General features: G+C 49.5%; 4 protein-coding genes across 6 annotated transcripts; 2 read left to right on the forward strand and 2 right to left on the reverse strand.

Annotated features, from left to right (window-relative positions):
- Window positions 1-840: 840 nt before the first annotated feature.
- Window positions 841-2,557, reverse strand: LOC9656628 (receptor-like protein 51). Its single transcript, XM_002980605.2, has one exon. The coding sequence runs from the start codon at window positions 2,452-2,454 to the stop codon at window positions 895-897; it is 1,560 nt and encodes a 519-aa protein (XP_002980651.2). The 5' UTR covers window positions 2,455-2,557; the 3' UTR covers window positions 841-894.
- Window positions 2,558-2,713: 156 nt separating this feature from the next.
- Window positions 2,714-4,667, reverse strand: LOC9656272 (receptor-like protein 51). Of its 2 annotated transcripts, none has more exons than XM_002980606.2 (2): window positions 4,520-4,667; window positions 2,714-4,469 (listed from the first exon to the last, which is right to left on the reverse strand). In XM_002980606.2, the coding sequence occupies exon 2, from the start codon at window positions 4,362-4,364 to the stop codon at window positions 2,850-2,852; it is 1,515 nt and encodes a 504-aa protein (XP_002980652.2). In that variant the 5' UTR covers window positions 4,365-4,469; window positions 4,520-4,667; the 3' UTR covers window positions 2,714-2,849. The 2 variants fall into 2 exon arrangements, with proteins under 2 accessions (XP_002980652.2, XP_024541501.1); XM_024685733.1 differs by lacking the exon at window positions 4,520-4,667 and having other exon boundaries at window positions 3,012-3,165; window positions 3,209-4,477.
- Window positions 4,668-4,807: 140 nt separating this feature from the next.
- Window positions 4,808-7,407, forward strand: LOC9656273 (adenylate kinase 4). The gene is made up of 9 exons (XM_002980458.2): window positions 4,808-4,931; window positions 5,000-5,145; window positions 5,364-5,483; window positions 5,603-5,770; window positions 5,844-5,933; window positions 5,986-6,386; window positions 6,998-7,034; window positions 7,121-7,204; window positions 7,289-7,407. Exons 1-6 carry the CDS (start codon window positions 4,832-4,834, stop codon window positions 6,085-6,087), a joined length of 726 nt encoding a protein of 241 aa, XP_002980504.1. The 5' UTR covers window positions 4,808-4,831; the 3' UTR covers window positions 6,088-6,386; window positions 6,998-7,034; window positions 7,121-7,204; window positions 7,289-7,407.
- A 1,067-nt stretch (window positions 7,408-8,474) lies between these two features.
- Window positions 8,475-11,333, forward strand: LOC9648206. 2 transcript variants are annotated; one of them, XM_024685734.1, is made up of 2 exons: window positions 8,475-8,614; window positions 9,581-11,333. In XM_024685734.1, the coding sequence occupies exon 2, from the start codon at window positions 9,614-9,616 to the stop codon at window positions 11,099-11,101; it is 1,488 nt and encodes a 495-aa protein (XP_024541502.1). In that variant the 5' UTR covers window positions 8,475-8,614; window positions 9,581-9,613; the 3' UTR covers window positions 11,102-11,333. The 2 variants fall into 2 exon arrangements, with proteins under 2 accessions (XP_024541502.1, XP_024541503.1); XM_024685735.1 differs by lacking the exon at window positions 8,475-8,614 and adding an exon at window positions 8,747-9,063.
- Window positions 11,334-15,678: the final 4,345 nt, after the last annotated feature.

Below are 15,678 nucleotides of genomic sequence, written 5' to 3' on the forward strand. Positions count from 1 at the left end.
ATAAGACTTTATTTGGTTATAACTGTTTTACATTTGACAAAGTTTAGAGATACTCACATTTTTTTGATCTGGAAGTAGAGTTTAGTTTTATTTAATGTTCCTACATCCTTTCCAAATGATCAAGAGTTACATTGTAATGGGACCTAGGTTTATTAATATTAAATAAAAATTGATATTAATATAATACATTAAAAATTTATAATTTTAAATAATTTCATAGATTATAATTTATTACTAGAATTAAAACCAAATCTATCACCTTTGGAACATTAATATGTTAATGCTATATATATTCCATGGTCTCTATGATTGCATATTTACAACCACCTTCTGACTACAATTCCTTGGCAGGATAGAGATCTCACCCAACACTGACATCATGGCCAACCTTGCAAGGTATCTCTTGAGGATGAAAGAGATCCAAGAGCAACTCCTGCCAAGGATTTGAGAGCTTCAAGAGTGCTAGGGAGTGAGAAAAATCAGTAGGTAATTTGAAATACCAAGACCTTCCATAAACATGTATTACTATTGCACTTATCAATAAAGGTGGCAATATTTATAATATACTGCTATTTAGAGCACAATGCATGCTAACACTATATATACCCACAAGAAGGGGTGCGGCTGTCTGTCTTCTAATGCATATTGTCACGATGGATTCCCGAGAGCTACCCGGTCTCAAATTGGATATTATTGAAGAGAGTTCCATTGTAGTAGTCTGATCTGATGCAACGGACAAGAAGAGTGAAGATGCCATAATGAAAAAAGAGAAACTCTTGGACACTATTACAAGTTCATGACAATTAGCAATCGAATGGCAGGTCTAGGGTATTACACATGTGAAAATCAATTTTGTTTGTATCAATAACCATTCTTATATGGCATACTCGCAGATCAGCCCTTGTTCTTGCACCATCTCGACAATGCTACAACAATAACGATAAACAAGAAAATCGCTCCCAGAGCAGTTGCAATCGCCCACACCGTCTTCTTCACGCCACTGCTCTTGTGCACGCTCGAGGAGGAGCTATGGTGCTCTCCGGAAGAAGAATCGCCCCACGGCGAAGTGGAAGATGAAGAGCCCGAGGAAGACGAGGGCGACGAAGATGGCACAATAGGATTCCCATCCTCGTCGCATTTCGCAAGCCCAAGAACGAGCTTGGACGAGGTGGCGGAGGAGTTGTAGCAAAGGGATGGATTCCCGGCCACCCGGAAGCTGTTCATGCGCTGGATCGAGGAGCTGTTTAGCGGCAGCATCCCATCCAGATCGTTGTTGCGCAGATCCACGTAGCGGATGCTGGGGAGATCGGCTAGAGCCTCGGGGATGCTCCCGTTGATCTTGTTGCCGCTCATGTCGAGGTACGCCAGGGACGTCAGGTTGGCGAACGACTTTGGGATCGGCCCCCAGAGCGCGTTGCTGCTAAGAACAAGCTTCCGGACGCTGCGGAGGTGGCCGAGAGACTCCGGGAGGTGGCCGGAGATGTTGTTGCCACCCAGATCCATGGTCTCCAAGCGCAGGAGCTGGCCGAAGAGGCTGGGAAGGCCTCCCTGGATGCGATTGTTGGAGAGATCGAGCAAGGTGAGGTTGGCCGGCCAGGAGCGCACGAGGTGACCGCCGAGGGTGGTGTTGGAGATCGACAGCTCGCGCAAGCCCGTCATGTTAGAGAGGATGATCGCCAGGCCCGATGCATTGACGACGATGTCCCGGACCTCCAGCCGCGAGAGCCTGTGGAACCTGGCGAGCCACACGCCGGTGATTGCTGAATTGGTGGTGGTAAGATCGTCCGAGGTTGTCTCGCGGCCGAGGCTGGAGACGATGCTGAGCGACTCGAGCGAGCTCGTCATCTGGGCGGGGAAGGCAATCGCCGGCATTGGGCAGTGGAGGAAGGAGAGGGACTTCAAGGTGGTGGCGAGGGCGTCGAGCGCTTCCTTGGAGAGCACGGACTCCTCCGGGCAGTAGCTAAGCGCGAGGGAGACGAGGTGGCGGGTCGGGTACCCCTGGTCGCACTGGAACGGGGTGTCTGGATATGGAGCGCAGATGTTATCCGGGTCGCGAATGGGAACCTTGAGAGATCTGAGAGCTTTGAGCTGGTCGGGATCCAGAGCTGTGGCGTTTGAAGGTGGAGGACTGGAGGGAGCTAGCAGTGGCGATGGTGGCAGAGGTTCTTCTTCCGGGGCTGGAGATGGCGATGTGGGCTTTCGCGCTGCCGCTGGCGAGGAGGTGGGGACCGGAGAAACGGGCGATGGAGTGGCTGGAAGCGCTGGAGCTGGGGATCCGAGGATTGGGATTGGAGATTTGCGCGGGGACGCAAGCGGGGGAATGCTAGAGCTTACCTCTGGCGCTGGGGCAGCGGCGGCATTGTGGTGGTGAGACGGCGAGGCGGCTCGAGTGGAGGCCGCGATCGAGAGGAGGGCGAGGAGGATGGAGCTTACCTGCATTGCTGTTACATCCATGCTCGAGCTCGAGCTCGATCGAGAGGAAGAGAGGCTATGACCTAAAGAAGAGCTCCAGGGCCAGGCCAGAGCTCTCTCTCCCTCTCACTCTCTCTCTTCCTCTCCCACTTCGGTTCTTTACTCGAGCAGCATTTTGGCAGTGAGCTGCTAGAACGGCTCAGATTAATCAAATGTTGACTGACAGACAGTGCAGTCAATTATTCTACGTGTTAAGTCAATGCCACGTTAGCACAGCGTTGACGCCAAGTCATCCAATAAGGAATAAAACGGCATACTTTATTGGTGCTAGGTCATATTACAAATTGCCAACCTTTTCCCAAAACCCTACTATCATGCATCAATCTCGGCCGTTGGCTATCCACGTACCAACGGCCCGGATGAAAAATCTCGGCCATTTAAGCATCTTTCCAGCGGCACCATTTGGAGAAGACGACGATGAGCGCGATGAAGAGGAAGATTGCCCCCAGCGCAGTCGCGACGGCCCACACGATCGTCTTGGGACCATGGCGCTTGCCCCGCCGGCTCTGCGAGTTTTGCGCATCCGGCTCGGCCGTGGGCGCCAGTTCTTCGCCTGGCGACAGTGCCGGGCCCTCGCCACCCGACGTGATCGGCTTGCCCGCATCGTCGCAAGCCGGGACGCCCACCACCAGCCGGGTGGACGTGACTATGGAGCTGTTGTAGCACAGCGATGGATTCCCGCTGGCCTTGAAGCTGTTGAGCCGGCTTAGAAACGAGGAATTGAAAGGGAGGATACCTCGCAGCTTGTTGTTGCGGAGGTCGAGGTAGCGGAGGTCTCGCAGCTTGGTGATGGAAGCCGGGACGCTGCCGTTGAGAGCGTTGTTGCTGAGATCCAGGTACGTGAGCGTCGTCATGTTCTCGATGGCGGCGCCGGGGATGGCACCGGTTAGTGCATTGGAGCTGAGCGACAGTCTCTGCAAGCTCCGGAGCTTCCCGAGTGAATCCGGCAAGTGCCCGGTTAAGTTGTTGCCTGTGAGCTCCAAGCTCTGGAGCTGCTCGAGCTCGCCCAGGAGCGACGGGAGCGGACCCTGGATGGCGTTGAGGGAGAGGTCGATGGACGTGAGGTTCTTCGCTGGCCATGTCTTTGGGAGCTCGCCCTTCAAGCTGGAATTGGATATCTTGAGCTCGCGGAGCCGCGTCATGTTGGCGACGATCACGGACAAGCTGGAAGCGTTTACAAGCACGTCCATGACGGTGAGATCCTCCACCTTGTGTAGCTTGCCGAGCCAGACACCCGAGAGCCCCGCCATCTCCTCGAATCCAGAAGTTCTTCCCAGGCTCGACACGCAGCTAAAGGACGTGAGGGAATTCGCCATGTCGGGAGGGAGGGACGCCGACGGCTTCATCGGGCAGTCGAAGAAGGAGAGCGCTTGCAAGCCCGTGAGGTTCTTGAGAGCTTCTTCGCTGAGCAACGCGTCCACTGGGCAGTACTGGAGCTGGAGAAAGATCAAGCGCCTGACCGGGGATCCTTCGTCGCAGATCATCGTCGAGTGTGAGCCGGCGCATGGATTGGATGGCACTGGCACCTTGAGAGCTTGCAAAGCCGCGACCTGCGATGGATCCAGCGTGCCATTGCTGAGGCCGGTCGATGGTTTTGGAGCCATCGCGGGAGAAGAGACTGGAGCTGGACCAGCGGATGGAACCGGTGCTCCTTTTGGTGAAGTGGCCATGAGTGGCGGAGGAGCGCTGGCGTTCGTAGCAGTCGGAGCTGGGGCCTTTGTCGGAGCTGTAGCAGCGGCTTTTGGAGCTGGAGCCACTGGAGCAGTACTTCCTTTTGGTGGATTTGCCTTGGGAGCCTTAACTGGAGCGGGAACTGACTGTGAGATCGCCATTGCCAGGAACGCTAGAAGAAGAGCCGCGATGAGAGCTCCATCGCTGGAGCGCGATGCCATTGCTGCCCTGTTCCAAAATCTATCGAAATCTTGTGCCTTGCCAAGAATGCTGGCTCTGCCTCGCTCGCCAGGGCATGGATTTCTTAATGCTGGCGATATTTCGACCTATGGCAGCGGCATCTAAGCTATGGATCCAGATTACACCTGGGAAATACCTCTCCTTGCCGAAGATCTGCCAGAAATACGCCGATCGAGAGCCTGATCTTCCCGTGCCGGCGATTCTAAGCTCGTCATCGCCATCGCCATGGCGGCATCTCAGAACCTAAGTAATGGTTTTTAAGCACACGAATGAAACAAGGAAGAGCTCTTCTTTAGCGAGGAGCTATGGCTAACAGTCTGGCCACATTCCAGAATCCGGCGACGGCTGGGATGTCAACACGTGTCAGAGATCGGGCTCTTGAACCGTTTTTATTCTCGGACAGGTTTAGGGTTTTAACGTTTTGGGTAGAACCCTAAGTGGGATCGGCATGGGGGAGCTCGCCAATGTTCCAGTGGAAGATCTCATGGGGGAGCTCATGCGGCGAATGCGATGCGCTGCCAAACCGGAGAAGCGACTCGTCCTCATCGGTAAGCCAGTGATTTCGCGTCCTTTTGTGAAATACGGGTGGGAATCAGCAAGAATCGATCCAATCCAGGGCCTCCGGGTTCTGGCAAGGGCACGCAATCGCCGATTATCGAGGAGAATTACTGCCTGTGCCATTTGGCCACTGGTGATATGCTCCGGGCAGCCGTGGCTGCCAAGACCCCTCTTGGAATCCAGGCCAAGGAAGCCATGGACAAGGTAAGCATTCTTTTCTGGCAATCTCTTTTGCTTTAGAGATATTTTCTTAGTGTCCCTCTCTTTTTTCTTTAAAGGTGTCGTTCTTTGTTTTTTTTTTCTTTGGTCGTTTTGATGGTCTCTTCTTTCTTTGTTTGAAAGATCTTTCATGGTGTTTTATGTTTGAACTTCCAAAACTCTCGGTTTTGCTAATAGCATTGATAATTGGACAATTTTTCCAGGGAGAGCTCGTCTCGGACGATTTGGTTGTAGGGATCATTGATGAAGCGATTAAGAAACCAGCTTGTGGCAAGGGATTTGTTTTGGACGGCTTTCCGAGGACTGTGGTACAAGCTGAAAAGGTCAGGATCGGTTGTACCCACTTTGCTTTGCGTTGCTATCCGTTAAGTCAGTGCTGCCATGTCTTATTCACACTCCCATTCAATGCTCACGCGTTCTCTGTTTTGGATTGTTCTTGCAGCTAGATGCTATGCTCGAGAGCCAGGGCAACAAAATCGACAAGGTGCTCAACTTTGGCATCGCCGACGCGATTCTAGAAGAGCGGATAACTGGCCGATGGATCCATCCGGCGAGCGGGAGGTCGTATCACGCAAAGTTCGCTCCACCCAAAGTTTCTGGCGTCGATGATGTAAGAACTCTTTTCTCCTCTTCTCTGGAACTCTTGCTGGCTGAATATTTAATAACACCTCTTCTTTGCAAAGGTGACTGGAGAACCGCTTATACAGAGGAAGGACGACAATGCCGCGGTGCTCAAAAGTAGGCTGGAAGCGTTTCATCGCCAGACCGAACCCGTAAGTCCTTTTCATTGTCCCGACCGATTTCTCACCAGAGGTGTTGATCCAGGTGATTGATTATTACGAAAAACGAAAAGTAGTGTCCAATCTCCACGCCGAGAAACCACCTAGCCAAGTGACGGAAGAAGTCCACTCAGTTCTCAGTGCATGAAGAAACGGGAAATTTTTCCAGTCGCAATCGACTGCCATTTAAAGTTTTTCGATACACATTCTTTGGTTTTGATTTTGGAAAGAATGGAAACCTTGTGCAGGGAAGTAGTGCTAGGGTTTGGGCAGTCCAATCTTCTTCGCTCTTCTCCCGCCCAGCGCTGGAATAGGCGGCAGCATTCTTCACAACGTGCCAGGGCATTGGAAGCTAGCTCCGATTTCGCGGCGCCGGATTTGCAAGCGCTCATCCTTGGCGCCAGCGTTGTCGCTGCTACTGGCGCCTCGCTCTACTGGGGATTCAAGGTGAGTCTGTGATTTTATCCTTTTTGGATTTGTATGGTGTGTTTTCCATCCATTTGTTTTGGTCCATACTCGTAGCTTTGAGTGGTTTCTAGTGGTTTCCCACGTAAATTTCTATGGCATATTTCTCGTTAGAACAGTCCCGTATTTGCTCGAGTTTCTAGTGTTTTCTACGTGAAAAAGAATGATTTCTCGTTAGAACAGTTCGCCATTTTAGCCCGAGTTTCTACGTGGAAAAGAATGATTTCTAGCATTTCTCGTTAGAACAGTTCCGCCATTTTAGCTCGAGCTTCTAGTGTTTTCTACATGGAAACGAAGGAAGCATTTCTCGTTCACCATTTTGGCTCCAGTTTCTAGTGTTTTCTACGTGAAAAAGAATGATTTTCTAGTTTCTCTTTCAAACCTTGTGCGTTAGACATTGAATGCTCCAGATTGCTGAGCTCCTATGATTGTTTCTAAATGATTCGCTGCGAAAAAAGTATTGTTAATGTATCGACTGGATTCTTTTGTCCGCCCCATTACAGCAGTGAGCACTAGATGAATTTGTGTGCGATTGATGATCAAGCATAGTGTGCTACACAGAAAACTAACCAAGTGCGTTTTGTTCTACTTAGGGGGACCCAGTTTCGTGCAAAAAATGTGGAGGAAATGGTATTGTTCTTGAGTTTCTCCCTTGGTTGGTTTTTCTGATTCCTTGCGGCCGCCTTCTTTTTCTTGTACTTCGTTTCACTTCACAGGGGGAACTCGGTGCGTGTTTTGTAGTGATGGAAAGATGCGATCCGATGGGCGCAACAGTGAGTGCCGAGTGTGTAAAGGCTCAGGTACACTCCTTTCCTTTCTCGCAACTTGCAAACTTTGGCAAACGCAAAAAGAAAATTCTCGTCGGTTTGTTCCTTGTCTCGCAGGCCTGGTACTGTGCAAGGATTGCAAAGGCTCCGGGTACTCTCGATGGCTGTGACCAACGAATCCGCCATAGCGAAAATGTACTGCAAAAGTAAGAAACTTCTTACATTTTCTATCGTTACAAACCCCGGCTTCTTCGTTCCCTCTTCTTTTTTTTCCTATCGTTCTCTCAAAACTTTGGATAAATCTCAAGGGCAGCTCACAGGTCCCTCGATCGAACTAGTCGCGTCGCGTCAATCACAAGCATTCCCAGTGCTGGAGGAAAGAAAGAAAGAAAAGGAATTATCCCCTAGGAAGCGTTTGGTGAAGAGACTCAAGAACAACGCAGCGCATCAATCAATCACGCAGCTGTCCATCCATCCACAAAAAAATCTCCCATCTACCTTAGATTCTCCCAGACGTTTGGTGGCTGGCGCTATGATGTGCTCCACGTCAGCGCCGGACGGGCTATGACATGGACACGTCACGGGGCGGGCAGCCGTATGACATGGGCGGGGGCAGACGTGGCAGGCACACCAGATCGTGTTTAGAATCTGGAAGATCTGGTCGTGCTGCCGTGGGCCATGCGCTGTCGGGTGAGGATGCGCCCTGGGCTCCACCTGTCGACCACCCATAGGCCGAGATTGTGGTCACGCCTGGGATGGTACGGCCCGACCAATCGCGGCGGACCAATCGGACCCATGCGCCCATGCCTGTGTGCGCACTGATATGGTCCCATGGAGTTGACGTGTTATGGGCCACATTTATGACCATTATGTACGAGGTGTGGATCCTCCACTCCATCCATGGCCACGGGTGGTGGCGCCTCTCCTCCTTTTTCTTTGACGATTGGAATGATTGAGAGCTCGTTATTTTAGGGTTTATGAGTTGGATGTGGGGTGTTGCCTCGTTGGATTGGCGTGGCATGGGGAGCGCGATTGAATTCGATCCCACCCAGGCCAGCGAGCAAATCTCATTCCATTCCTCGTTTTTTTTTTCCTGGTTGCAGAGATTTCAAGATAAATTCTCTAAGACGAGAACATGAATGGATCGATCGCCCTGTCCAGGAAGTGGTACAGCTTGATAGCTCGTAAATAAAACCACCCATCGCATCAAAATTCTAAACCGCAAAGCCAGATTTAAAATTTTGCGCGGCAGTTTTCAAAACTCCTTTGGGCGGGAAAGCGGTGATCAAGGGTTAGGGTTTATGGCACAAGTGGGGCGGCTTGCGCCCTGCTGCCATGACCAGCGGAGGTGGAGCGGCAGTCTCACGATCCTACCAGCAGCTGATAGCGATCGCGACTCCATAGATTCATGCAACCGGGCGCAGCAGCGGCGAGAAATTTGTGGTAAGGAACGCTTCACTTTCAATGCATTTAGGGGTGGAGCGGAGGCAGAGAGGACCACTAATGGCGTCGCCTTGCTCGGCAGTGGCCAAGTCTCAAAATGTGAGAGAGAAAGAGAGAGAGAGAAAGGGGGGCTTTCCTTTTCTACACCTTGCATGCGTTGCATGGGTTTTTGTTAGTAATGGGCTTGGCATTTTGTGTTGTGATTGTCTTCGGCATTTGCCTTTCCCTTTGTTTTTTCTTCTTTGTGCGCAGTGTTTTCTTCGTCTTTGTACTTTGCTTCCGGCAATTTGGCAGAATTTCCCACGTCTGTTGGCTCGATCCAGAGCCGGCAACGACACTGTCACGCTCATTTAATGGTGGCTGAGAGATGAGTTCAAAAGAAGCTGCTCCTGTTGCGTATTCAGGTATGCAGTAGTCAATCGCGCAGTGAGCTACAGGACACCAACCAGGTCTCTCCATTTTTTAGTTTTTGCTCGTTTCATCTTTTTCTTCTTTTTTTTTTTTCTTTCGTTTTCTCTTCCTGCCATCTCGGTTTTTTCATCTGGCTGCCTGTCAAGCTTCATCTTTTTTTCTTTCTTGTGTTTTCTTTTTGACTTGTGACATTGTTTAGTCGTCGTCGGCTGCAGTGCGCGTTGGTTTGTCTGAGTGAGAGATGCTTTCACGAGTTTATAGCTATGTGGTGTGGTGATCATTGCTAAGTTTTAACTCTAGCATCAAAGAGGGAGTAAATTCGAGCTAGACTCTCTTGCACAGGGGATAAGACGGTAGAAAGTACTAGAGTGGGTCACCCCGACAAGTTTGGAGGCTGTGTTTTTTTTGTTTGCATGGCATCAAGATCTTTGGGTCCATTCCAGGCTTTATAAGGGAAGTTGCTGCGTGGGGTTTTTCCATATCAGTGTTCACAGAAGTTGCATCCGTGTGCGCTTGTTTTCTTCCATTCACTACCTTTGGTTTTGTGGTTTCCAGAGGTTTGGAGTAGCTATTGCGCACAGACACAAGATGGTAGAAGCGGACTACAAGATCAATATGCACGCTCATGTCGCCGGCCTCAAGAGGCTGTCGGCAAGGGCGAATGCCGGGCCTGCATTGCCGGCTTCTCCCGGGAGCCGGAAGGTGTCCTTCTCCTTCTCCGGATACGGCATCAACGTGATCGAGCGCTTGAGAAAATGCCGGGTTCACATCGACAAGGGTCTGAGTGAGGAGGAGTTCGAGAGGATCGAGGCCCTCTTTCAGTTCACTTTCCCACCAGATCTCAGAGGAATTCTCAGAGAAGGCCTTCCACTCGGCGATGGCTTTCCCAACTGGAGGTCTGGCGGTCCGCAGCAGCTCAAGATGTGGATAAACAAGCCGAGAGCTGGTCTCCTAGCCGACGTCGAGAGAGGAGTTTTCTGGATGAAGCAGTGGGGGCCAAGGCCAGCCGAGCTCCACAAGGCCGTCCAGATCGCTCGCGGACAACTTAAGAAGGCCCCAGTGCTCCTCCCTGTTTATGGTCACTGCTACGTCGCTGCGGCACCAGTCCGGGCAGGAAATCCAGTCTTCTTCGTACAGGGACGAGATGTCTACTGCTGCGGCCTGGACGTGTCGGACTTCTTCCACAGAGATTCATTCGCGTCTCGGTCCCTCGTAAGGAGCAGTGCGTACGTCCCAGAGCCAGTTTTCTTGGGTGACTTCAGCGGCAAGAGCTCGGGGAGACCGGTGACCAAGAGTGAAGACAAGTGTGAAGAGTTTCTAAGTCTGTACGAGGAGGAGGATATGGACATGGAGTCGTTCAGCGCTACTAGCAGCTGCCGAGCGACGCCATTGGTGACAAAGTTCTCGGCGAGCTGCTCGACCGAGACGTGGAGCAGAAGCTTGGACGCACTGGCCTGCCGGAGGAAGTCCAATGACTCGTCGAGGAGCGTCTTAAGTCCGAGGAGCTCGTCCGGGAGCAGCTGCGACGGGAGCTGCGAGGACTCGCCGTCCGTGAGGGACGCACAGGGCCGAGCGAGAGCTTCCAGAGTTCGCAGAATTGAGCTCTGGAGCGATCTCTCCGAGAAGGGGCAGAGTATGAACTCGGTGGCTTCCACGTCCGATCTGGAAGACGACGAGCAGGCAGCCACGGACTGCGACGACTACTTCGAATTCGATGGAGAGTGGGAGAACGGTGCCGAGAGCCTGATGAAGGAAACCGTGGAGGACATGTCGAGCAAGCTGAGGCAAGGAGGGTGGAAGGAGGAAGACATAGCCGAGATTGTCGGGGCGGCGTCTTCGTGCTCGGATCACAAGAGGGGGATGCCGGACCGGCAGACGGTCCTCGAGGGACTGGCTTTCCATCTCGACTATCTCTCGTGCTCGCTGCGAAAGGCCGGGTGGAGCGTTCACGACGTAGCCGAGACGCTTTGCTTCGACTTTGGAGCCTCGGGCGAGCGGCGAGCCCGAGCAAAGAAGGTGTCTCCACAGGTTGCTCAGAGGATTGGCATGCTGGCATCGTTCGTCGCACAGGGGTAGTAGATCGATCGAAATGCTCCTCTTCTTTCGGTGGAGGGGAAACTTCACAAGAGTTTGCTCGGCTCGGCTCGGCTCGTCACTCCATCGGTTGCTTGGTTTTCGACAAAGGCTGGCTTTTTTTGTGTAAAGATCCTCGCAAAGAAACAGAGATTTGATAAAAGCTAAACACCAAGGAGAGAAAAGCTTTGTTTTTTTCTTTGTTTAAGAAAGAACGTTCTTTCTCTTCTGGAAACTGGCCACTTGACAGAGGAATGAGTAGGCACAGCCGCACAGCACATTGTGCTGCGCGATATTTTTTTCGTGTCTCCACCAAACTATCTCCGGAGCAAGCGTGTGGGTGCCGTAACTGTCCTGTGGCCCAATGGAAGCGGTTCGACTCCCACCAGTATTGTAGATTAAAATTAAAAAAATAAAATGACTTTGTTATTCACCAATGGCAAAGCAAATGAAAAAAAGTTTGCTCGCAGTTTGTGTTTCATGTTGAAAAAGAAGTTTTGAGTGGAATTTAAATCTCAAGCATCAACAATCTGATCATTGTTGCTGAAGGATGATGATCGTTGTGTCTCCCGGCTTGAGCAGCATCGTTCAGAGGCTTCGAGCTTACGAAGAGCTCCATGCTCCATGCGCAAGGATTACTTAGTCCCAGTAAAATAATTCCCAAGTTTATAATTTGGAAGAGTACTAATTGAGCCAGGGCAAAGATATTATCTGAAAGAACTCTTTTGTGAGCCTTTCCGGTTCCTCTCTTCAGATTTTCCACTCCAGTTTGGAGTTTTCCACTATGTCGATCACCTTTACACAGAGGATCTTGAAATTCAGGGGTTTGGTTTCATGTGTTTTTGTGAGAACGAACAACAAAACTTGAGCAAGCAAATTCCATGGTTGGCAAGAACATCTCGGATACAAGGATGATGATCACGAACATTTCCGATCCAGTGTAGCCAACATAATGGTCTCCTTCCAAAATCCATCAAGATGGCTCAAGTTTCTAGCATTTCTAGAGCTCCAACACAATCTATTACTGCTGTGGTGACTTCACTTGATGGAATATACTTCGAGAGGCTAAGATACTTAAATTCTGCAGAAGATGGATTGTTGGTCCGTGTTTCCACTCCAAGTCAAGAAAAGAAGCAAAAGGTTGATAATCAAGAACATGAAGAGAAAGCATTGGCAGAAATTCTTTCTGTGACGAACTAATAACAAGCCCTGGTTCTACTTTTGGATATGTTGGCCACAGCCTAGCAAGAATAAAACCCTGGATCTTGGATAGCAAGGGGAATTGCTCGAGGATGGTGTCAATTGAGCCTTGCTTCCTTGCAAGAGTCATGTATGGATGTGAGTGTGCATCTCTAAAGGACGCTATCAGCGTTCAACATAACATCCAGAGTTGCCCAGATGTTACTTGGGGAATTCAATTAAAATCAATTCATTCATAATTCTTGTCAAATATAATACCTCATCTTTCAACCATTCACCTACTTCTCTCCAAGAAAGTGATCAAAGCAAGAGATTTAGCAAAATGTTGCTGGCCAAGATCTAAGCTTGATGGTCCAAACAAGTAACTTTCATGACATGCTTGCTGGGAAAAGCGTGAGATTAGTGGCAAGGAGGGTTATTTTAGAGTCTCATAGGCTGATCGCATTCTTTGGAATGCTGCCTCACGCGGGAGATCCGGGAGGGATGACATTGGACCGGATTGTGTAACGTTTTCTACGGTCTTGTGCTCGAGCAGCAGAGATCTCACTCGAGGTAGATTTTTTCACGGCTAAGTTTAGAGAACATACAATGGCACCATAGAATCTTTTTGTTACAACTCGATCTATATGCATAGTTTTACCAAGACACAGCAACTTCGATAGTGATGATTACAGCACTCTACGTAGCCGAAGAATTTGTGGCGGCTTGATATTGTTCCAGGAGATGCTCCCAAACGGATGTGGAAGTCTGGCTTCGCTGGTTCTGAAACTAAATTAAGATTGAAAAATGGAGAGAATACAAACCTCAATCTCATTTTCAGAATCATACTCTCAACAATCTCTTCCATTGGGATCTCGTGACTGAGAGGATCAAACCGTTCCCCATTATGAATCCTAGATAACATCTATGCGCCAAAAACATTTCAAACATTACCAAGAACTTGGAGATGCCGGGGATCGATCACGGTGCCTCTCGCAAGCGCTCTACCATCTGAGCTACATCCCCATTTATATTGATCAATACTTACCACAACAAAAACTTCGAAAACATTCTGCCAAAGGTGGGATTTCTTTCAAACATGACATCGTTGGGATGGAGCGTGGCGATAATTAAATTCAATCGAGAGAAACTGTCTCATCACAGGAAGAATTTTTCTTTCCTCTTTGTTTAAGTGCTTACCTCTATGGCGCTCTCGTGGCCTAAAAGGCACCTGACTTCTAATCAGGGTTGTTCTGTGCTGGGGGCATTCTTGTTGTGGTTAACGGTCATTAGTCTGCTGAGAGTAGGCGTAAAATTCTTGAAGATTCTTGGAAAACTCCTCGTTCAATGATGCAGGCTCTTCAAAACGTTTGTGGAAACTATTCGCCAGCGAGACAGATTCTCTTTATCGTTTTACACACGAATCAAAAAAGCAATGTTCAACACTCGTTTTGTCACAGGGTTACAAAGGAGGTAAACTCAAGCTCAAAATGGTTTCACAACTAACTCTGGCTCTTTTCGAAGAAGCAAACCATGTAAAAGTATAAGCATACCAGCTCCTCACGTGCTAAACTTTTTTTCTAGTGTAAAACACTCAAGGTAACCTTAATGTTTTATGGTTATTATTTATTTTCTTAACATTTAAATTTCGAATGCATCACGATCCTCGGGGCCTGCCAGGGGAACCTCCACAAGCAGCCCATCACTGCAAGGAGGCTGCTATGATGGAACAAGCGGGAAAGCTCTTTTTTTGGCTCCCATCAGGATTGCCAGGCTCCTGCTGTAGCTAAGCCCAGTGAGAGCTTGAAGATAGGCAGCAATTAGTTTTGTGGAGGGCTGCAAGTGGCATAACCAATATCACGAGGAAAGCCCATGCTCCTATTCTTGAGCTAGGCCGTGAGCATGGGCAGATGCGCTCCCCTGCGGCAGCCAAATAACAATGTCCAGCTTGGGCGATCATTGTAGGATCAATCCAGTACTTCCTCAAGAGAAGAAGCTCTATTTTGTGACCTTTGTAGACGACTATTCCAGGATGATCGCAGTGAAGTTTCTAGCTCGCAAATCTGAGGTGCTCAACGAGTTCCAGCTTTTTAGAACTCGAGCAGAGTTGCAGACTGGCAAGAAACTCAGGAAATTTCGAAGTGATGGTGGTGGAGAATATGTCTCTAAAGAGTTTATCAAATATTGTGACGAAGCTGGGATTGAGAGGCAGTATTCAGTTCCAGATACACAGCAACAAAATGGCACAGCTGAGCAAGCCAACCGAACGCTCGAGGCAGCTCGCTCCTTATTACGAGATTCTGGTTTGCCCAAGTCCTTTTGGTGTGAAGCCATTGCTGTTGCAGCTTATCTGCAAAACCGTCAGATCACATCAGCAGTGAGCGACGAGACACCATTTGAGCGTTGGTATGGCAGAATTTTTGGATGCATAGCGTATACATTTGTGCCAAGGAAGCATTGCACCAAGCTTGAAGATTGCAGTGTGAAGGCAGTTCTAGTCGGCTACAGTGATCACATGAAGGCTTACAAGCTCTTCAGTTGTCCTCATAGAAGATCTTCCACAGTCGTGATGTGATCTTCAATGAAACACGGACGTATGCAACCAGAAATCTTCCGTGATCTGTGGTTTCCCCAGATCAATACCCTTTCCATACAAGCTTGCGCTCTTGATCCTCCAGTCAACCGTCAACGGTTTATGGTTCTCGACAGTGACAAGGAAGAAGACTCCAGCAGTAGCTACGAATACGATATGAATATGTTGGCATAGCATAACGGTAGGCAGTTAGGGGATACCAGAGAGAAGGGGGTGTGTTTTCCTTTGTAGCCTCTTGTGATGAACGAGACCCTGTTCATCCTTATGATGGTATTGGAGCACTAGTTTTTCTGGGATGCCTTCAGACAAAGACGTTTTGGAAGTTTTTTGATGGCAGAAGTTTTTGACCATGCTGCTGAACTTGGTTTTCACTTCAATTAGATTGGTCTTGTTGGTTCTGCCAAGCACTGTCTTTAGTGCTTCCCAATTCTCGTTAGCTGTCAGGGATGTGTCAAGGTGACACCAATAAATCTTCCCCACTGCGTGTCCAAGGATTCCAAGAGCTTGAATGTTTTGTCTGTTCCACTCTTTCTCGGTTGCAACCTCTGTCGCTGCTGGACATGCCTCTGTCCCAGAGACTATATCCCAAAGGTTCTTCTCCATGAAGAAAAACTGCATCTGAGTTCGCCATCCATGGAAATCTCTGCCATCTTTGTCTGAAGCCATCTCAGAAAAACTAGTGCTCCGATACCATGATAAAGATGAACAGTGTCTCGTTCATCACAAGAGGCTACAAAGGAAAACATACCCCCTTCTCTCTGGTATCCCTTAACTGCCTACCGTGCCTCTGGAGAATATGCTATGCCAA

This window comes from Selaginella moellendorffii, unplaced genomic scaffold, assembly GCF_000143415.4.
Source record: "Selaginella moellendorffii unplaced genomic scaffold, v1.0 SELMOscaffold_45, whole genome shotgun sequence".
Taxonomy (NCBI): Eukaryota; Viridiplantae; Streptophyta; class Lycopodiopsida; order Selaginellales; family Selaginellaceae; genus Selaginella; species Selaginella moellendorffii.

What these genes read in the sequence shown, in the direction of transcription:
- LOC9656628 (XM_002980605.2), bottom strand. Translation starts at nt 2,454, where the DNA reads ATGGATGTAACAGCAATGCAGGTAAGCTCCATCCTCCTCGCCCTCCTC.
- LOC9656272 (XM_002980606.2), bottom strand. Translation starts at nt 4,364, where the DNA reads ATGGCATCGCGCTCCAGCGATGGAGCTCTCATCGCGGCTCTTCTTCTA.
- LOC9656273 (XM_002980458.2), top strand. Translation starts at nt 4,832, where the DNA reads ATGGGGGAGCTCGCCAATGTTCCAGTGGAAGATCTCATGGGGGAGCTC. An exon ending in GAAGCGACTCGTCCTCATCG is followed by an intron (nt 4,932 to 4,999) that starts GTAAGCCAGTGA and finishes GATCCAATCCAG; the next exon opens with GGCCTCCGGGTTCTGGCAAG. An exon ending in CTGTGGTACAAGCTGAAAAG is followed by an intron (nt 5,484 to 5,602) that starts GTCAGGATCGGT and finishes TTGTTCTTGCAG; the next exon opens with CTAGATGCTATGCTCGAGAG.
- LOC9648206 (XM_024685734.1), top strand. Translation starts at nt 9,614, where the DNA reads ATGGTAGAAGCGGACTACAAGATCAATATGCACGCTCATGTCGCCGGC.